General features: G+C 44.8%; 1 protein-coding gene across 1 annotated transcript in view; it reads left to right on the forward strand.

Moving 5' to 3' along the window:
* Window positions 1-610: 610 nt before the first annotated feature.
* Window positions 611-22,412, forward strand: part of SHQ1 (SHQ1, H/ACA ribonucleoprotein assembly factor) — a 122,671-nt gene continuing 100,869 nt past the window's right edge. The window contains exons 1-4 of the mRNA XM_036331551.1: window positions 611-820; window positions 13,527-13,591; window positions 15,940-16,062; window positions 17,225-17,388. Coding sequence (XP_036187444.1) covers window positions 678-820; window positions 13,527-13,591; window positions 15,940-16,062; window positions 17,225-17,388 — 495 coding nt within the window. The 5' untranslated portion in view covers window positions 611-677. The remainder of the gene's footprint in view (window positions 821-13,526; window positions 13,592-15,939; window positions 16,063-17,224; window positions 17,389-22,412) is intronic.

Below are 22,412 nucleotides of genomic sequence, written 5' to 3' on the forward strand. Positions count from 1 at the left end.
TCTTCCAAGAAAAAGCTGCAGAATGTATCAGTTACTCAGCCTGCCCTTATCTCAGCCAATGGGAAAGCGGGGGAAACTAGCCCAAGGCCAAGAGTATGCTAGCCACCCCCCTGTCTTTGTGTAACCAGACCCTAGCTGCACCCTGCCCTTGTGTCACTAGCCCCTGGCCCTCACTCAACCAACCAGAATCTGCCAAATCAGTGATCAGAGTGTGCCCCCCCCCCCCCTCAAGCCCTATAAATTCTTTGTTCCCTTGGGACTGGGGGCTCTCTCTTGCATCCAGTAATGGAGGCGGGGGCGGGGGGGGGGGGGGGGGGGGGTGGGGTGGGCGGGGACCAAGTCCCGGGCTTGAATAAAAGATTCTATGCTTTTGCATCGGATTTGGTGCTCTCTGGTGGATCTTTGGGGGGTCTTGAAATCTGGGCATAACATTAGCACCTCGAAGGGTTGGGTGCCTCTGAGGTAGACACATGCCCTGGTTTTTCCAAGTGTGCACAAAGTCCTGCTCGCAGCTCTCTCTTCTCTTCACCAATAGCGTCTCGTCTCCATGGAGATAGCGGTGGGGCGGGACTTCCTCTCCCGCGTAGGAGCACTTCCGCCGTGATCCGGAAGCGCTGGGGTAACTGAACGGTGCGGACGAGCGAAGATTTCTTGAGGGTCTGAGTGGGGCGGCAGCGATGCTCACGCCGGCGTTCGACCTCAGCCAGGACCCCGACTTCCTGACCGTCGCCATCCGCGTGCCCCACGCTCGGGTCTCCGAGTTCGACGTCTACTTCCAGGGCGTCGACTTCAAGTTCTACGCCAAGCCGTACTTCCTCAGGCGAGTGGGCCACGCGTCCTGGCGGGTCTCGCCGCTCCCCGGGGTGGGGGTGGGGCCCGCGGTGCCCGCCGCTGCTCGGCGCCCGGGACCCGGGCCTGCTGGGCGCTGGACGCGGCGGGAGCCCGCTTGCCCTCGCCCGCCCGCCCGCCTCCGTCGCACTCAGCGCCACGTTAAAGGGCTTCCTCGCCCGTGAAGGTGGCTGCGTGACCAGACCGCGCCCTGCCGGCTTCCGCTCCTGCACCCCGCGCTGCGTGGGTCCTCGCCCGACCGGCGGGCCGTGTCCCTCTCTCAACGCGTCCTGCCCGCGGACCTCCTACCCGAGCGTCCCCGCCGCCTCTCTGTCGGCCCCCCGTCCCCCCGCCGCGGAGCCGGCAGCTCCAGCCCGACCCCCACCACGCGCCTCCTCCCCGGCCGGTCGCGCCTCCCCGGGGCTGAACCCACCTCCTGGGATGTCCTCCCTTCCCCATTCACTCACCCATTTCTGTGATGGATTTGCCATTCCATGGTGTCTACCAGGCGTGGTTTTCAGGCTGGGGATGTGGTTGTAGCGGGACAGGAAAGTAAGTAAACTCAGCTGCAAGTCGTAGGAAGTGCTCTGTAGGGAAGACCTGGCGGAGGAAAGGGCGCCCTGTTTCTGTGAGCGGATGTTGGACGCAGGCAGGACAGGAGATGGTGATGGTGTCAGCACTGACTGAAGTTTCACCCCAGTCGGTGCTTTCTGTGAATGACCTCCTTTGATTTTAGGAAAGTCCGGCAAAATAGGTTCTATTATATACCCCTGGTACAACGAGGGGCGAGGCTCAGAGAAAAGCTCTTAAATGAGATGGGGCTGTAAAATAAAGGCAATAAAGTAAAAATTTCAAAGTAAAGATCACTCTGCTTACGCGGGGAGTTTTGATGAAGACAAGAAGAGGCGATGTGTGGAACAGCTTAGAGAGCACTTCCTCTTCCGCAGGGGATGCATCCCTGGGGGCAGAGGCGGGCAGGTGGGCAGGTCTGAGTCCTGTGACTTTGGGCAAGTTATTCATCTCAGTTTCCTAATTTGTAAAATGGGACTAATGTTAGTGATCTTAAAGAGTTGATATGAGGATTGAGATAATGCATACATAGTCCTTATTATCGTGCCTGGTATGTATCCATGTGTTCAATCATCAGTCGGTATTGTTTACTAAGGGTTTGTTCTGTTATCTGTTGCTGCATAACCAAGAAACTCAGTGGTCTAACACACAGCCATTTAACTCCCTGTCCTGGCTTCTGTGTCAGGAGCGTGGCCCGCTGCTCTGGCCAGGTCAGTCGCGGTGCCAGGTGGCTGGGCCTGGAACAGCCTGAGCACCTGGCGCGGTGGGCGGGTGAGGAGCCGCAGGGGCCTGTGGGGTCTCTGCAGGGCCCAGTTGTGATTCCTTCAGGGAGTTGGAGCGCTAACAGGGTAGCTGAAGCTTTTGAAAGTATTCTAATCTTTTATCACTTAATCCCAGAAGTCAGTGTCACTTCTGCTTTATTGTGATGGTTAAAACAGTTCCAGAAGCCACTCACTTTAAAAGGGAGGGCGCTTACTATAGACCCCACTGCTGGGAGGAGGGATGTGAAATGGGCCGTCTTTGAACATACAATTGGCTGCAGTCTATCAAAGGCGACTAAAACCTCACCCCTCTCCTTGCGGAATTGAGAGTCCAGCAGGGGAGGCAGATCTGTGAACAAATAGGATTTCACTATTATGTAGTAAGTGAAAGGCGCGCCGCCCGCCTCTCCGGGCGGTGCGGGAGGAGGAGTCTGGCCGCTGGGCTCTGGGATCCCTCCGCGGCCGCCGGCCTCCCCGGAGCGGGTCCGAGTGTCCGGACCGGCTGCGTGGTGGCCGGCGGCGGGCCGAGGGGTGGGGCCGGGCGGCGACCGACCGCGGGGGAGGTCATGGGAGCGGAAGGCCTCACCGCCTGGCTCTTCCCTCCCTTCCCCCGTGGTCGGCTCCCCGCTTGCCCGCACTGGGGCCGGGGGTCCATGCGGCCCTTGGGGCCCGGTCGGGGGGGCCGGGGCCTGCGTGGGCCTGCCGCTGGGCCCCATGGGGGGGGGCATTGGCTCCCCAGCCCACGGCGGGAGCCCGGCATGGGCTGCCACCCGCCCGCTGCCCCCCGACCGGGCCCAGTGCAGCAGCGGCGGCAGCGGAGTGGGGCGCGTGCCCTAGCTCGGGGATGCCGCCATGCTGCAGTGCACCGGCCCCATGGCCGGGCCTGCTCCGAGCGGATGCCGCTCCTCCAGAGCTGGGCCACTCCACCGGCCGCACCCCGTTTGCTGGGCCTGTGCCGCCCAGACGCGCTGGAGTCCCAGTCTGCCCGCAGGCCGGCTGCGGGTGCTGTGCGGGGGGGGGGGGGGGGGGGGGGGGGGGGGGGGCCGTCCTGCCTTGTGGCGGGTTCGAGCGGCAGCAGTAGGAGCCGGGCAAGGACTGCGCCCTCCATCTTGCCTTGGGTCCTCCATCTTGGGACAGAGCCATGTGCGCCCTCCATCTTGCCTTGGGTCCTCCATTTTGGGACGGTACCATGTGCTTCCTCACGGGAAGAAGCCGCTGCTAGCCACACCCAGGATTTCTCTGGACTAACCAATAATAATCAAGGGAAGTGCACGCCATCACTATGACCAACTCGCGCCTGGCCAATCGGCGGGGCCCACAGTCCCCTCTCCTGCCCTCACTCCACCCCCCTTTAAAACCCCCTGTCCCATCAGGCGTCTTTCTCTCTCGGCCACTGGAGCTTACCGTTGCATCGGTGAGTGTGGCAGGGGAGCCAAACCTAGGTTTGAAATGAATGACTCTTTGCTTTTGCATCGGACTGACTGGCTCCCTGGGGGGGGTCTTGGGAACTTTGAATTCTGGGCACAACAGTAAGAACTTATACTTCTATGGAGTCTAGGGTAAAAGTTAACATCTTTTAAATGCTCTTTGCATTACCATTTCTTTCTTTTAGTAACCCTGGGATAGATTCTGTTATTTTACGTTTTTTACAGATAAGGAATATGAGCCTTGAAGTTAGTTAACTTGTATGAATCAAGTTAGAGAGTTGGTAAATGGCAGAGCTGGGATGCAATTCAGATTCTGATAGTAAAGTTAGTATTTGTAACAATTATAACTAATTTATAAACTGACTCCTTATATTGGGTTTAGGAGGGATATTGGCTTGGAAAATGCATTGTAGCTCCAGGAAACATCGGGATCAATGGTAATGAAGTTGGGAAGCCCTGGGCCCTTTGGGGTCTACCAAGTTTTATTATTATTACTATTATTTTTATTGTTAGAAAAGGAAGCAAGGGAGAGGCAGGTATGAGAGGAAAGGAGGCTCAGATTTTAATTTTGGAATGGAACGGTGTTGGCTTGATATGCTTCATGATGAGTTTAATCTAGTCAGTGTTGGGGCAGTCATGGAAACTTTTTCAAATAAAAAAGTGACAATCAAATCTATTTTATTTTATTATTATTATTTTTAATTCTTTATTGTTGAAAGTATTACATATGTCCCCTTTTCCCTCCATTGTCCTCTCCCAGCCTGGTCCTTCACCCCCCACCCCCCATTGTCTCTGTCCATTGGTTATGCTTATATGCACACAAGTTCTTTGGTTGATCTCATCCCCACCCCACCCACCTTTCCCTCTGAGGTTTGACAGTCTGTTCCATGATTCTGTGTCTCTGGATCTGTTTTTGTTCATCAGTTTATGTTGTTCATTATAGTCCACAAATGAGTGAGATCCTGAGATACTTACCTTTCTCCGACTGGCTTATTTTGCTTATTATAATGCTCTCCAGGTTCCTCCATGCTGTTGCAAATGGTAAAAGTTTTTTTGTTTATATAGAAGCATAGTATTCCATTGTGTAGGTATACCACAGTTCTTTAATTCACTGATGGGCACTTAGGCTGTTTCCAAATCGTAGCTATTGTAATTGTGCTGCTATGAACATAGGGATACATATGTTTTTTCTGATTGGTGTTTCTGATTTTTTGGGATATATTCCTAGGAGTGGGATTACTGGGTCAAATGGGAGATCTATTTTTAATTTTTTGAGGAAACAACATACTATTTTTCACAGTGGCTGCACCAGTCTGCATTCCCACCAGCAGTGAAGGAGGGTTCCTTTTTCTTCACATCCTCGCCAACACTTGTTTGTTGATTTGTTGATGATAGCCATTCTGACAAGAGATGGTACCTCACTGTCGTTTAGTACCTCATTTGGTACCAAATGGTACCTCATTTTCATTGCTTGGATGATTAGTGACTTTGAGCATGTTTTCATATGTCTTTTGACCTTCTGAATGTCCACTTTCGAAAAGTGTCTATTTAGGTCCTTTGCCCATTTTTTGATTGGATTGTTTATCTTCCTTTTGTTAAGTTGTATATGAGTTCCCTATAAATTTTGGAGATTAAAACCTTATCAGATGTCACATTGGTAAATATGTTCTCCCATGCAGTAGGTTTTCTTGCTGTTTTGTTGATGGTTTCTTTTGCTGTGCAGAAGCTTTTTACTTTGAGGTAGCCCCATTTGTTTATTTTCTCCTTAGTTTTCATTGTCCTAGGACAGGGGTGGGCAACCTACTTGTGAGTGCGTGCCAAAACCAGCAAAATCTCTGGCTCAAAATTCTTCTGCATGCCATCCCTAATTTTTTGAGAATGTGTTACTCCTACTTGATATCTCTTAAGGTGTATGTATGTGAAGAACCTTGAAGAAATAATAAAATTCATTCGAGCAACAAAAACACAGTATATGATGATGAAAAATACATTTATTTTTTAATGTATACATGTACACTGATAGTCCGACAGAAAACTTCATGACTCCGTTTGACATTGTCAGTGGGACTTTGCTGCTGCATCACTGATGACAGAGATTTTACATCAGGTTTGTATTTCGTGACCTTCAGAGATATGCACGAGATACTACTTTCATTCGTCAGGCTACTCCTATTACAAGACTTAACAGAATTCATCACTGAGAACAAAGATTCACAAGCGTATGTGGATGAAACCAAAACACTGATCGGATCTAGGAAGGCAGGGAGAGTTAAGGCAGAGGGATAGAAATTGCTCTTCCCCTCTCTCGTCCATCCATGTCTATGGTCTTTAAGATAACTTGTTATGTAAAAATATTTATTTAAGATGCACCTACACTGAATTTATCTGAAAAATAAAAAAGTCAATATTAAGAAAAAAATTGTAAATGGAAGATTATAAGAGAGGGTTTCGCGTGCCAGCAAAAGTTACTGGCGTGCCATGTTTGGCACGTGTGCCAGGGGTTGCCCACCCCTGTCCTAGGAAATGTGTCTGTAAACATTTTGCTATGAGCTATATCTGATATTTACTGCCTATGTGTTCTTCTAAGATTTTTATGGTTTCCTGTCTTACGTTTAAGTCTTTTATCCATTTTGAATTTATTTTTGTGTATGGTGTAAGTTCGTGGTCAAGTTGCATTTTTTTGCAAGTACCTGTCCAATTTTCCCAACACTGTTTATTGAAGAGGCTGTCTTGACTCCATTGTATGCTTTTGTCTCCTTTGTCAAATATCAATTGAACATACTGGTTTGGGTTGATTTCTGGGTTCATTGTTCTGTTCCATTGGTCTATATGTCTGTTCTTGTGCCAGTACCATGCTGTTTTGAGAACAGTGGCTTTGTAGTATAACTTGTTGTTTGGTATTGTGATCCCTCCTGTAGGGTGTGGCTATAGGGTTAAGGGACTGACCTCTTGGCAAAGCCACAAACAAGTCCCGGCTTAGAGGGCATAGTCCCCTTAGCATAATTAGGCTTGACCTTATGATGCTTCCTAGATCTTATTTGGGTAGCTAATGTGCTTTGGGAGATGCAGCAAGTGCTGCCAAAACAAGTGAAACTCACAAGAGCATTATAACTATGGTGACCACTACCTTGTTTCCCCCTGCTATAAAATAAAAGCTCAGCTTGCCTCTGGATCTCTCTCTGTGGCCTCAGCCAGGCACAGGAAGATCCTAGACCCAGCTTATTCTCTTTGTCATTTCTCCATCCTTCATCACCCTCACTCAGGCTTGCGGAACCCTTGGCTGAGGTGGCTTGGCACACCCTCCAACTTTGTTCTTTTTTTTCCAGATTGCTGTGGCTATTTGGGATCTTTTTAATTCCATATATATTTTTGGAGAGTTTGTTCTAGGTCTGTGAAATATGCCGTTGGTATCTTAATGGGGATTGAATTGAATCTATAGATTGCTTTGTGTAGTATGGACATTTTGATGATGTTGATTCTACCAATCCATGACCATGGTATATTCTTCCACTTGTTTATATCTTCCTCTATCTCTTCTTTCAACATCTTGTAGTTTTCCGAGTACAGGTCTTTTACCTCCTTAATTAAAATTATTCCTAGGTAGCTTAAATTTTTTGTTGTGGTGGTAAATGGGATTTTTTGTTTGTTTGTTTGTTTTTTAGTTTTTCTTTCTGACAAGGCATCATTGGTGTATAAAAATGCCATCGATTTCTTGGGTGTTAATTTCGTATCCTGCTACATTTTCAAATTCACTTATTAAATCAGTTAGTTTTTTGATGGAGTCTTTAGGGTTTTCTATGTGCAATATCATGTCATCAGCAAATATGACAGTTTTACTTCTTTTCCAATCTAGTTCGGATGCCTTTTATTTCTTCTTGTCTGATCACCATGGCTAGCACTTCCGGTACTATGTCAAACAGAAGTGGCGAAAGAAGACATCCCTGTCTCGTTCCTGTTCTTAAGGGAAATGGTTTTAGTTTTTTCCCATTGAGTAGGTTTGTCATATAAGGCTTTTATTATGTTGAGGTAAGATCCCCCTTGTTCCCACTTTGCTGAGTTTTTCGTTTGTTTTGTTTGTTCTTAATCCTCACCTGAGGATATTTTTCCATTGATCTTTTTAGAATTGAAGAGGGAGGGAAAGACAGAGAGAAACATTGATGTGAGAAAAATAAATCGGTTGGTTGCTTCCTGCACAAGCCCTGACCAGGGCCCATGCCAGGGAGGAGCCTGCAACCAAGATATGTGCTCTTGACCAGAATGGAACCTGGGACCTTTTGGACAGCAGGCCAACGCTCTATCCCCTGAGCCAAACTGTTTAGGGCTGCTGAGAGTTTTTATCAAGAAAGGGTGATGGATTTTGTCAAATGCTTTTCCTGCATCAATTGATATGCTTATGTGATTTTTGTCTCTCTGTTTGTGTATGTGTTGTATCACATTTATTGATTTGCAGATATTGTACCAGCCTTTCATCCCTGGAATAAATCCCACTTGGTCCTAGTGTATGATCTTTCTAATGTAATGCTGGATCCGATTTGCTAGAATTTTGTTGAGGGTTTTAGCATCTATGTTCATCAGGGACATTAGTCTGTAATTCTCTTTCTTTGTAGTGTCTTTATCTTGTTTTGGGATTAGAATAATTCTGGCTTCATAGAACGAGCTTGAAAATAAATATTCCTTCTTTTTGAAATGTTTGGAATAACCTGAGGAGGATCGGTGTTAGTTCTTCTTTGAATGTTTGGTAAAATTCCCCTGTGAAGCTGTCTGGACCAGGGCTTTTGTTTACTGGAAGTGTTTTGATTAGTGCTTCAATTTCATTGGTAGAGTTTTGGAAGATTGTATTTTTCTAGGAATATGTCCATTTCATCTAGGTTGTCCAGTTTGTTGGAATAGAGTTGTTCATAGTATCTTTTTTTACAATCCTTTGTATTTCTGTAGGGTCGATAGTTACTTCACCTCCTTCATTTCTGATTTTGTTTATTTGGATCCTTTCTCTTTGCTTCTTGGTGAGCCTGGCTAGATGTTCATCAATCTTGTTTATCCTTTCAAAGAACAAGCTCTTGATTTCATTGATTCTTTTTATTGTTTTTTTTGGTCTTTATGTCATTTATTTCTGGTTTGATCTTTATTATTTCCTTCCTTCTGCTCATTCTAGGCTGTTCGTTTGGCTCTCTTTCTAATTATTTAAGTTGTAGAGTTAGGTAATTTATTACCATTTTTCCCTGTTTTTTGAAATAGGCCTGTAGCGCTATGAACTTCTCTCTCAAGACTGCTTTCACTGTATCTCATAGATTTTGGATTGTCGTGTTTTCATTGTCATTTGTTTCCAGGATGCTTTTTATTTCTTATTTGATCTCATTGGTAACCCCATCATTGTTTAATAGCATGCTTTTTAGCCTCCAAGTGTTTCATTTTTAAAAATATTATTTTTACTGTAGTTGATTTCTAATTTTATGCCATTGTGTTCTGAGAAGATGCTTGATATGATTTCAGTCTTCTTGAATTTGAAGAAACTCTGCCTATGTTCCAAAATGTAGTATATCTTTGAAACTGTCCTCTGTGCACTTGAGAAGAATGTATATTCTGTAGTTTTGGAGTGAAATGTTCTGAAGATGTCAATTAGTTCCATCTGATCTAGTGAGTTGTTTAGGATTGCTGTTTCTTTGTTTATTTTTTTGTCTAGAAGATTTATCCAGTGATGTCAATGGGGTATTAAAGTCCCCTACTATGAATTGCATTGCTGTTGATCTCACCCTTGATATCTTCAGAAGGTTTTTTATGTATTTGGATGCTCCTGTATTGGGTGCATATATGTTTACCAGACTTGTATCTTCTTGTTGTATTGATCTTTTTAGTATTATGATGTGGCCTTCCTTATCTCTTGTTATGGCCTTCACTTCGATGTCTATTTAGTTAGATATAAGTATTGCCACACTAGTTTTATTTTTTTTCATTTCCGTTGCCTGAAAATTATTTTCTATCCCTTCACTTTCAATCTGCATGACTCCCTTCTTCTGAGGTGGGTCTCTTGTAGACAGCATATATATGGATCATGTTTCCTTATATGTGTGTGTGTGTGTTCCTTTCTGTCCTGATGTGTTTCTGTTGTGAAATCATTTGATAATCTAATGGAAGATCCCTTGTAGGTAACTTTCTGTCTTTTCCTTGCACCCCTTAAGATTCTCTCTTTGTCGCTAATGGTTGCCATTGTAATTACGATGCATAGTGTTTTGGGTCTTTTTTGGGTTCATCTTGTTTGGGACTCTTGTGCTTGTGTGACTTTTCTTCCCCAAATCAGGGAAGTTTTCTGTCATTATTTCTTCAAATAGTCTTTATAATCCTTGCTCCTCTTCTTGTCCTTCTGGAAACCCTATTTTATGAATGTTGCTTCTTTTCATGTTGTCCCAAAGCTCCCTTAAGCTATCATCTTGCTTTAGAATTTCTTTTTCCAGTTGGTGTTCAGATTGCATGTTATTTCTTACCCTGTCTTCTAACTTGCTGATTTGGTCCACAGTTTCTTCTAGTCTACTGTTGAAACCTTCCATTGTGTTCTTTACTGTAGCTACTAGAGGCCCAGTGCATGAAATTCGTGCACGAGGTAGGGGGTCCCCTCAGCCCAGCCTGCACCCTCTCCAATCTGGGACCCCTGGGGGGATGTCTGACTGCCAGTTTAGGCTCAATCCCCAGCATCGGGCCTAAACCGGCAGTCAGACATCCCTCTCACAATCCGGGAGTGCTGGCTCCTAACCGCTCACCTGCCTGTCTGCCTGATCACCCCTAACGGTCTCTGCCTGCCTGCCTGATTGCCCTTAACTGCCCCCCTCCGCTAACCTGATCACCCCTAACTGCCTCTGCCTGTCAGCCTGATCACCTGTAACTGCCCCGCCTTCCAACCTGGTCGCCTCTAACTGCCCCCCTGCCAGCCTGATCACCCCTAACTGCCCCTCCCCTGCTGGCCTGGTCACCCCTAATTGCCCCATCCTGCCAGCTTGGTCGCCCCTCCCTTCCCCTCCTGCTGGCCTGGTCGCCCCACGCAGCCTGCTGTTCGGTTGTTGCATGAGGGTATCCTGATCAATTTGCATATTACTCTTATCTTAGTATAGATATCTTCATTTTGACTTGATTCTTCCATATGTTGTTGATTTTCTCATCCAGCCAGTTTAGAAACTTTATGGCCATTACGCTAAATTCTTTCTCTGACATATTGTTTACCTCCATTTCATTTAATTTCTTTTCTGACGATTCTTACTATCCTGTCTTTTGGGGTTTTTTTCTTTGTCTCCCCATTTTTGCTGTCTCTTTTTGGTCGTGGGCTCCCTGTTTAGGGTCTGAGGGGTTGAAATCCCTAGCACAAGCACGTCAAACTCAAAGGCTAACATGGACCAAATAAGGTTTAAGTTTGTTTGGGCCGCAAAAAACACAAAAGCTTCAATTTTCATAGAAACATAGGTTTATTTTGATAGAGACATGCTGAATACAAAGAGCTGAAATAAATGAGTCATCGTTAACATGAAATAATAGAACATTTTAATAAAAATTAATATTTTTTTCTTGAACATTAACTTAGCAGACACCAAATAACTGCACAAATTAATAAGAGTAATGTAAATAAACCTATTTTTCTTGTTCTCCGAAAGCAAAATATTTCCTGTTGCGTACACCAAACAAGTCAGTCCAAGACTAATTACATGGCGGTCAGCTGCTAAAATATTCACTGCTAATATTAGTGGAGAGAAATGGTGTGCCTGCCTGTAAGGGAAATGAATGCAACATGATTATAGTAATTAGTCATTAGCAAATGTTGTAGTTCATTATTAATAATTAGGTATAACAGGACATTGTAAGAATTAAGATATGGAATTTTTATTAAAATGTTTCTTACATACCGTTATATTGGCTGGGCCACAAAAATATTCATTGTGGGCCACATGTGGCCCATGAGCCACAAGTTTGACATGCTTCCCCTAGTGGGACTAGCTAGCCTGGGGGCTGGGTCTGTCTTGAGTTTCACACCTTTATTGTCTCTGCTCTGAGTTGTATCTCCTTCTCCCACAGTCTTGTACCTCAGTTGTCCTCTTCAGATTCTCGAGGTTGGCGGGCGCGAGTGCACAGTTCCTCTGGTGTGGGACTCTGTGAGAGGGCCCAGAGCCCTCTGGCATGCAATTCACTCTGTGGCCCCAGCACCAAGGCAGGATGGTGCCCTAGGTCTCTTTGTCAGCACAGTTGCAGTGTGGTCCTGTGACCTGTGGCTGGGCACACCAGTTTGCACCAGCAGCTCTGACCTGGGCCGGGGGTAGGATGTGTGCCAGGGAGACAGCTCTATACTGGGGCCAGGGATGGAGCAGGGTGTGGGATACCCCTGGCTTGCACTTAGAGCGTGGGGACCTGAAACATGGGTTTGGGCTCTGGCGAGGAGGCGCCCCTCAGGAGGTCTCTCTGCTATGCACTCACTGCAAATGTCTGGGACCCATGGTATGGTACAGCCGTGGGCAAAAACTACGGCCCACGGGCTGGATTCGGCCCGTTTGAAATGAATAAAACTAAAAAAAAAAAAAAAAAAAAGACCGTACCCTTTTATGTAATGATGTTTACTTTGAATTTATATTAGTTCACACAAATACTCCATCCATGCTTTTGTTCCGGCCCTCCAGTCCAGTTTAAGAACCCATTGTGGCCCTCGAGTCAAAAAGTTTGCCCACCCCTGGTATGGTACCTTGGCTGCTCACTGCCTGGGCACTTGGTGGTGGTGGTTCCACACAGGTTACGTCTGGCAAGTGGCTCCCTGCACAGGTCCAGGGGTGGTATCTGAGGTTGCTGTGGATGTTGACATGGCTGCACTCTTGGCCTCTGTTGCTCCCCTCTACAAGATGGCGTGGGTTTGGTGCCAAAGCTGTGCTGGCCTGGGAGTGTGTGTGTCGGTAGCCCGTCTAGGAGAGCCCAATCTGCCTGTCCCCGGGATTCCTGAGATAGCTATCTGTCCCTCTCTCACCCACACACATACCACACATGTCCACACACACCCCCTTACTCCTTTACTCTGTCACACTCTCTCCTTCCCTGCTGTCCTGCTGGCCATCATGTTTGAATTCCCTGTAGTCCAGACTTGTACTTTAGAAAAATTATTTTAGGGCCTCAATGGAAGACTGACTGAACTAGAGTAAAACTGGAAACAGGAATCAGTTCATTTCCTTTAGTATGAAAGAAGAGAAAATCCCCATATGTTGATTATAAGATTTGAGAAAAACATTTTTGTGTGTTGTTTTTTTTAAGTAGTAATTTGCCCAATACAAATAATTGGTTTTGTTGTTTCTTTATTGTTTCCTCTTACCCCTCTTTTTTGGTAGCCAATTAGTCTACTTTTATTGGACCCATGCTGTGTGAGGCACCAGGTATATAAATAACTCATTCATTAGGGAGGTAGAAGTACTGTAACAATGGTTATAACTATATTTATTGTGGCTTTCCTCTCTAAGTATCTATTTTATTTTATTTATTTTTTATTTTTTTTAAATATATTTTATTGATTTTTCACAGAGAGGAAGGGAGAGAGATAGTCAGAAACATCGATGAGAGAGAAACATCGATCAGCTGCCTCCTGCACATCCCCCACTGGGGATGTGCCCGCAACCCAGGTACATGCCCTTGACCGGAATCGAACCTGGGACCCTTTAGTCTGCAGGCCGACGCTCTATCCACTGAGCCAAACCGGTTTCGGCATAAGTATCTATTTTATTGATGAGTAGTGGGTATTCAGACAGAGAGGAGTCATCTCTAATTTGTTTTTTTTTATCTTAGCTAGGAAAGAAGTCCGTTATTTACCTTGTAAAATGTTAAAGAAATGTTGAGGGATTTCCTTTTTAAATGGTTGGTAGTTTTCAACGTATACTGGTCATTTATACTTTGTAATTTAAGGACTTCATGAGATGTTATATTAAATTTGCAGATTAACTCTTCCTGGGAGAATTGTAGAAAATGGAAGTGAAAAAGGGTCCTATGATGCAGATAAAGGTATTTACTTTGGAAATTTTGTTAGTTTTGTTTTTTGGATTCTTCATGTTAAAGTAACTATGTAAAAATCTTCAAGACTAGAGGCCTGATGCATGAAATTCGTGCAAGAGTAGGCCCTCGCAGCCCTGGCTTCGTTGGGAAGGTCATCTGAAAGGTCGTCTGCATGGTGGTTCCTCTGTTTGGCCATTCGGTCGATTTGCATATTATGCTTTTATTATCATAGACTAGTGGCCTGGTGCACGAAATTCGTGCTGCGGGGGGGTTGCCCTCAGCCCGGCCTTCACCCTCTCCAATCTGGGACCCCTCGGGGATCGGGCCTAAACCGGCAGTTGGACATCCCTCTTGCAATCCGGGACCGCTGGCTCCTAACCACTTGCCTGTCTGCCTGATCATCCCTAACCACTCTGACTGCTGGCCTGATCACCCCCAGCTTCCCCCCTTTCTGGCCAGATCCCCCCTAACTGCCAGCACCCGGCTGGCCTGATCGCCTTCAACTGCCCCCCCCCCGCCGGTCTGATCGCCCCTAACTGCCCCCCCTGCCGCCCTGCTCACCCCCAACTGTGCCCCCCTGCCGCCCTGCTCGCCCCCAACTGCCCTCCCCCGTCGGCCTGATCACCCTTAACCGCCTCTGACTCAGCCCTGCCATTATGGCTTTGTCTAGAAAGACGTTGGAAGGTATCCCAGTCTAATTAGCATATTACTCTTTTATTAGTATAGATACTGTGAGAACCTTTTAGGTGTATTGCAAGTGCAGTCTGTCCCTATCACTAAAGTTTTTCAGTGTCCAGTGCTATTATTTATGGATTTCTTAAAAATGAAAATTTTTTTAGTCTTTGAAAGTATTTCACAGTATTCTTCACCATAAACTTAACACTCTGCTTGTGTGAGACAATAGACAACATAGATGATTTTAGCTGTGAATCAAATCTTTCTTGTACAATTTCAAACTTAAAATTTAATTATATGTAGATGAGAAAGAAGCTGTTCATAGGTGGCATTTAAAGGCTGACAGAGGGGGGAGGTTGGGGGTTAATGGGGGGGATGAGGACACATTTGTAATACCTTAACTAATAATAAAAATAAATAAAGGCTGACAGAATTTTCTTCTTGTGAATGATAAGTCGTTCACTTCAGCTAGCCATAAAACTATTTTTTCTCTTTATATAAGCCCCTGTAGTTTGTTACTGGATAGGAATAAGAATACACTGTGTGCTCTTATGTAATTTACCCAGTGAGCATTTATCTATTGGCCTTCATGGACCATGGAGAGGGAGGAAAGATGGGATGACAGTGTTAAGTGAGAAAGTTCTATCCAATAGTTTAATGTAATTAATGTGACAACGAAGTATAATGAAACTGCCTTCCTAGGTTTAAATCTGCTTTTAATTGCATGTAAGTTGTACTACATTTTTAAAGGACACAGAACTTTAGGAATGTTGCTATATGTGGAAATATTTTGGGTTAAGTTGTATTTAATATATTTGGATGAGGTTTAGTACACTGAAAGAGTAAAATGTTTTAAAATCTAAGAGTAGTAAATAATGTAATGAGTTCATAGCTGAGCCTAGATAGATGAAGTTTGATAAACCCAGTCAAGGAAAGAAAAGAAGTACATAGGTATAATTTATATCTGCCTTAGACTGACTTTAGGAATGTAGCTCTTGAGATAGTAAAGGATTTTATTAAGCCTAACTGCTTTTTGTGTAATTTTGAAATTGCTGCTAGTTTCTATAGCAGCGGTTCTCAACCTGTGGGTCGCGACCCCTTTGGGGGTCGAACGACCCTTTCACAGGGGTCGCCTAAGACCATCGGAAAACACATATTTAATTACATATTGTTTTGTGATTAATCACTATGCTTTAATTATGTTCAATTTGTAACAATGAAATTGGGGGTCACCACAACATGAGGAACTGTATTAAAGGGTCACGGCATTAGGAAGGTTGAGAACCACTGCTCTATAGGATAATGTATCCTGATTTTTTGCCTCCCTAGTCCAGAAATAAATTTTATAAGTAGCTGCTATTACCTTCTCAGGCTATTGAGTTTTGGACTTTTTGACTTGGACTTTTAATATTATCAATAGTTAAGGTGATATTGCAATAAGACTAAAGCATTCTGTAGCTTTAACAAATTAATTTCTTGTAGTGGTGACAGCTGAATTAGTGGTTCTGAAAAACCCTGTTGGAACTTTCCTCATTGATTTTTAGTCACTAAATTTATGTAAGGCCATAATTTTGGAGCTCTATAAAATAGAATTATATGTAAACACATATATTACATAGATATATTTGTGAAGTCTTTGAATATTTTAATCTTGTTAACCATAAAACAAATTTATGTTTAAGGAATTTTTACCATTCAGTTGCCCAAAGAAACTCCTGGTCAGCATTTTGAGGGGCTGAACATGTTAACTACGCTTCTGGCACCAAGAAAATCTAGGACTGCAAAACCACTTGTGGAGGAAATAGGTATGTTTATTGCAATTGGAACAAACAAAAAAAAAAAAAAAAGGAAGAAAGAAAGAAAAGCAGAATATTTGGAATGTTGTATGTTTTCAGGGGAAAAGGGATAGAGCAAATAGGAGATTGGAGAAAATACTTTAGGTGACAAAATAAGGAGGTTATGTGTAAATAGCTCATTTGGCAACATATAATTTAAAGACATAAAGAACTCCATTGAACCAGTAGGTCAGTCATATTTTTTAATAAATTGAAATAGCATCTCTGTCTTTGGCAAAATATTGGTCACTTGAGCTAAAATTAAAAGTGTACAGTTCAGTGAGTTCCATGAAGTTAATACCACCTAAGACTAGAAATGGAACATTTCCAGTACCCTGGAGTCCTACCTGGGTCTCCTCCCAGATATTTCTTCCTCCTCCTCTCCAAGGTACCCACTGTCCTCAGTTTTGCCTGTTTTTGAACTGTATATAAATATAATTTCACACAGTATGTGTTCATTTTTGACTGGCTGCCGTCACTTAACATTTTTGTGAGATTTACGCAAAAATGGCTGAGGTCTGTTTGCTTTTATTGTATTTACTAGAGGTCCGGTGCAAGAAAATTTGTGCACTGGAGGGGGCTCGTTCAGCCCGGCCTCCCCCTCTCATAGTCTGGGAGCTATCAGGGGGTGTTCTACTGACGGCTTAGGCCCGCTCCTAATGGGGAGCGCACCTAAGCCGCAGTCTGGCCTCCCTCTGCAGGAGGCAACCAGGCTGATCAGGGGAAGCACTGTTCCTATCACCCTGCTGCTGCTGCCACTGCCGGCCTCAGCAGCTGCGAGGCCTGAGCCCCGGGCCTCGAAGCCACCGGGCTCACGGATGCCTGAGCCCCAGGCCTCGCAGCCTCCGGGGCTCATGGCTGCCTGAGCCCCAGGCCTCGCAGCTGCTGTGGCTTTGTCTGGATGGACATCCACCCTAATTAGCATATTACCCTTTTATTAGTATAGATTGTTTATACATCCTATCATGGGTGGGTTGTGGGTTAGATCAATTTTTTTGGTTATCTAGTATATGAATATTCTTTTACTGTGTTTTGGTTTAGCACAGGCAGTCATTTTTCCTCCATTTTTTTCTTCCCTGAGTTGTACCTAGGAAATTCAGTATTTTAAAAAGTTAATTTTTAACATATTTAGGTGCTTCTGAGGTTTCTGAGGAGGGAGTAGAAGATGATGATGATGAAGACTTTGATTGGGAAATTGAACAGTCCCCCTATGAAGAGGTGTCAGAAGGTGCTCTGCACCCGCAGAGCCACTATGGATTTGGAGGCCTGCGATCAGGAGTATTTCAGCGGTTACAGGTATGCTGTCTTCCCAGAAGACCTGGGCATCTACGTTTTACCACGTAGATATTATAGTCTCAGTTCTGCTCATCCTGGCAGTTTGTTTGTGAACGTTATAGAAGGTGACCTGTTTAGAGCACAAAGCTCAGCTCCTGTCCGCACACACGACAGGTGCTCCTGCCTGTCCACTGCACAGCTGCTCTGCCCATGCTCCGTGCGTCCAGGTAGATGATGCTCTCCAACTCTTTGTTCTGCACTTGGTTCACAGTTCTAGACATTAGGTTTTAAAACACAAAGTGGAACCCCATCTCCTTATACTTTTGGAAAGCTTTGTGTTTAATGTGAAAGTCATGTGCTTATGGCCTGATACCTCTTCTGTTTTATAGATAAACTAAAGGCCTGGTGCATGAAAATCGTGCACTGCGGCGGGGAAGGGTGATCCCTCAGCCCAGCCTGTGCCTTCTCACAGTCTGGGGCTCTTGCAGTCTGGGACCCCTCGCTTCTTATCGCCCATCTGCAGGAGGCGAGAGAGGCTTCCGCCACTGCCTCTGTGCTCGCCAGCCATGAACCCGGCTTCTGGCTGAGCCCGGCTTGTGAGAGTGCACTGACCACCAGGTGGGCAGCTCCTGCATTGAGCGTCTGCCTCCTGGTGGTCAGTGTGCATCATAGCCACTGGTTGTTCTGCGATTTGGTCGATTTGCATATTAGGGTTTATTATATAGGATGTTCCTGGTGAGAGTGAGTTTTTTTTGTTGGATCAGATTGTTTAGTTTTTGGTGTACAGTAGGCACTTTTGTCTCTTTACTCTTGATGGGGATTGAATGTAATCTCTTGTTAAAACCCAATTATATGTCAACTAGAGGCCCGGTGCACGAAATTCATACACCCGGGGCGCGGGGGGGGGGTGGGGAGTGAGGAGGGTCCCTCAGTCTGGCCTGCACCCTCTTGCAATCTGGGACCGCTGGCTCCTAACCACTCGCCTGCCTGCCTGATTGCCCCTAACCACTCGCCTGATTGCCCCAACCACTCTGCCTGCCTGCTTGATCAACCTTAACCACTCACCTGCCTGCCTGATCACCCCTAACGACTCGCCTGCCTGCCTGCCTGATCGCCCCTAACCACTCACCTGCCTGCCTGATTTCCCCAACCACTCTGCCTACCTGCCTGATCACCCCTAACTGCTTGCCTGCCTGTCTGATCATCCCTAACCACCTCTGCCTGCCTTCCTGATCACCCCTAACCACCTCTGCCTGCCTGATCGCCCGTAACCACTTGCCTGCCTGCCTCATCACCCTTAACTGCTTGTCTGCCTGCCTGATCGCCCGTAACCGCCTCTGCCTTGGCCCCCACCACTGTATCTTAGTCCAGAAAGATGTCTGGAATGACATCCGGAAGGTTGTTAGGCTGTCCGGTCTAATTAGCATATTATGCTTTTATTATTATAGATTAGGCTAAACAGGAATGGCATCACTTTCTCTTCCTCAAATAATGTAGGAAATTTGGCTTCATTTTAGGGTATCTAGGAATATTGAAATGAATGAAATGGGGAGGAGAGATTTGGGGATTACTTTGTAATAATGGTTTTATAGAAAATGTATTCCTAGAATGCTGTGTGATGAAAGTGCTAATGAACCACTCACTTAGATTCTTAACTTTTTTAAAAATATATATATTTTATTGATTTTTTACAAAGAGGAAGGGAGAAGGATAGAGAGTTAGAAACATCAATGAGAAACATCGATCAGCTGCCTCCTGCACACCCCCTACTGGGGATGTGCCCACAACCAAGGTACATGCCCTTGACCAGAATCGAACTTAGGACCCCTCAATCTGCAGGCCGACACTCTATCCACTGAGCGAAACCAGCCAGGGAGGATCTTAACTTTTTTTAAATGAAAGAAACATCAATGAATAGTTTGTTTTATTTCATTCCTGTCTGAGTAGAGAATGCTAAACCTGTTGGAATGTGGTTTATTATAGTAAGACATATTTGAGTTTACCAAGGAAAGGTAAATGACCTGCACTGTAGTCCCACTTCTATCTGTGTTTTAATTTGGGATGCGAGGTCACTTACTTGAGTACAAGAAAGTTTCATTTCCTCTTTCTAAAGCAGAGATAACTTTGTTCACCTCTTTACAAGGTATAATGCCATGTAATTTATTTCTAGAAAGTTTAAGGAAATGCTACATTGTGTAAACTCTTTGAGAACAATTATAAGATGCTGGAAAGACCTCTGCCCTTGAAAAAATATAAAATGCTTTCAAGATTTCTTAAGGGAACAAAATTGGGATTTACTTAGGAGCAAACAATGTTGATGAACTTTTTCCTTAAAAAACCTATGACACTTTTCTGCTGAATTATGATCTCTCTGAATTCTTTCCCTAATTACATTCCCTGATCATCTTGAGGTAGTAAGAATGGAATTAGTTTTTACTACAGCAGAAAATAGAGTGAATGGATAGACCTCAGCTGTTTGGCTGAGAGCTAGTTGTCAGTCTGTCTGGGGCTTGCCTGCCTAAAGCTACTGGTGAGTGAACATAGAAGCCATGCAGGCTAACTAAGTGCAGATCGTACGTTCAGATTGAAAGTGTTATTTGAAGCCAGGGAACCTGGTTTCTTAGTTGCTGCTGCTGTTGAGGGAAGACCTTTGGAAGGGATGTGCTAGGAGGCTGCGAAGATGCAGGAATGCCAGTGTGAGCCGCAGCAAGTCCCCGTTAAGTCCAAAGTTCTCGCATCTATTAAAATGTTCACTAAATAAGTAATTTTGGTTGATTTAAGAAAAGGGTGCCATAACCGGTTTGGCTTAGTGGATAGAGCGTTGGCCTGCGGACTGAAAGGTCCCAGGTTCGATTCCGGTCAAGGGCATGTACCTTGGTTGCGGGCACATCTCCAGTAGGGGGTGTGCAGGAGGCAGCTGATCGATGTTTCTCTCTCATCGATGTTTCTAACTATCTCTCTCCCTTCCTCTCTGTAAAAAAATCAATAAAATATATTTTTAAAAAAGAAAAAAATAAAGAAAAGAAAAGGGTTATTGTGAAATATTCTTTATATCCTTCTGAATGTCTTAACTAATGTACCAAATCTCTAGGTACCCATCACCCAACTTAAAAGTAAAACATTACCAGCATAGTTGAAGCCCTTGTGTGTCCCTTCCTGGTTGCTTCCCCATATTTCCCCACAAAAATGAACATTGACTTTAATGTTTATTGTTCCTGAGCATTTAGCTTGATTGTCTAAAATCATTAAACTGTTCCTCAGATTTTAATGGAATGAACATGGGTGTTCTAAACAGTTTGAATGCATATTTTCCTCAATGTAGGGGGAGAAGAAGCTGTACATACGGCCAAACTCTAAGGGGTGATATAGATAGTAACATCACTGCTCGTAAAGGTTATAACTCCACATGTGTAATACTGGGATCACAGAAAGTTCTGAAACAAAAAGTTTTTTTAAATTTAGCTTAGTGGCAAAACCTGATCTGAATGGATGTCAGTCTTTCAATAGTTTTTTTCCCCCCACTTAGTGTTCAGATTCAAAATTTTGCTGTAGAAACAGTAATGAATTTGAATATGGGGTGCTGATCCAGACGTCCTGGGGGGTTTAAGTAAAATATGGCACGTATGTGTACCGTAGTACTTTTCTGAACTCTTCAAAGAGTTGAATCCTGAAGCTCACCTTCTCCAGGGGCTGTGGATCACAGCTGACTGGGACTGGACCGTGCGGGGCTCTGGTGCCTGCTGGGGCCACGTTGCTGTTCCATCATGGCATCATTGCTGTTAGAGCCGCACATTTTACCAGTGAATGCACCAGTAGACATGGGCAGTCTTTAAAGAATAACATGTTTTCTTACATGGATTAACTTAGAAGACTTTGCTTTCCTTCATGACAATGAGGAAATATCAGCACTTTAGAAAATGATGTGAACCAAGATACCAAGAATTAAAGGCTGCCCTCTTAGAGGTATTCAGGTAGATGTGTTTTATGAGATAGTGCTACAAAAATCCTATATAATAAAAGGCTAGGTGGTGTCGTGTGATGTTGTCACTAGATGGCCATCCCCACGTCGTCAAAAGATGGCCACCGCCACATCATCACATAATGGCTGCCATGAGATGGCCACCCCCACATCATCACAAGATGGCCTGCAGGGGAGGGCAGTTAGGGGCAACCAGGCCTGCAGGGCAGGGTATTCAGGTGCGACCAGGCCAGCAGGGGTGGGCAGTTGGGGGTGACCAGGCCTGGAGGTGAGGGCAGTTGGCGAGATCAGGCCAGCAGTGGAGGGCAGTTGGGGGCGATTGGGCTGGCAGGCAGAAGCAGTTAGGGGCAATCAGGCAGGCAGGCAGGCAGGCAGGCAGGCGAGCAGTTAGAAGCCAGCAGTCCTGGATTGTGAGAGGGATGTCTTGACTACTGGTTTAGGCCCCATCCCACAGGGTTCACAGGGATGGGGCCTAAACCCACAGTCGGACATCCCCCGAGGGGGTCCCAGATCGGAGAGGGTGCAGGAACACCCCCGCCCCATGCACAAATTCTGTGCACCGGGCCTCTAGACTTATATAATTGGTATTACTTGCAGAGTTCTTTTGCATTTATGGGTGTTCTGTTTGTGATATTTATACCATGTGGTTAAAAGCTGAGTGATCATGTAAGATTAACCACATGAGCCTTTCTCTGTGACTCACGTAAGTGAAAGAAGTGATGGCTGCATAAATAAGAGCATTAAGAGCATCCGTTCGAATTTAAAATGACGTATTTAAGAACCATCACCATTTTCTCAAATAGTGTTTTCTCGTAAGTTTAGAGTTTTGTAACTCTGCCTTTGGATGAGAAAAACCTGTAAAGTTTTGTTAATAACTCATATTTTACTAGTATTTTTAGTTTCTTTTCTTCCCTTAAATGAAAAATAGTTTTATTTCCTCTGATGATAAAAGCCATGTGTAGTCATTATAAAAATATAATATAGCAAAGAAAGTAAAACATACATAATTCCAATAATAGGTATCCTGCTAATTGACAAATTTAACTTTTTTTTTTTTTTTTAATAT

Source organism: Myotis myotis, unplaced genomic scaffold, assembly GCF_014108235.1.
Source record: "Myotis myotis isolate mMyoMyo1 unplaced genomic scaffold, mMyoMyo1.p scaffold_m19_p_13, whole genome shotgun sequence".
Lineage (NCBI taxonomy): Eukaryota > Metazoa > Chordata > Mammalia > Chiroptera > Vespertilionidae > Myotis > Myotis myotis.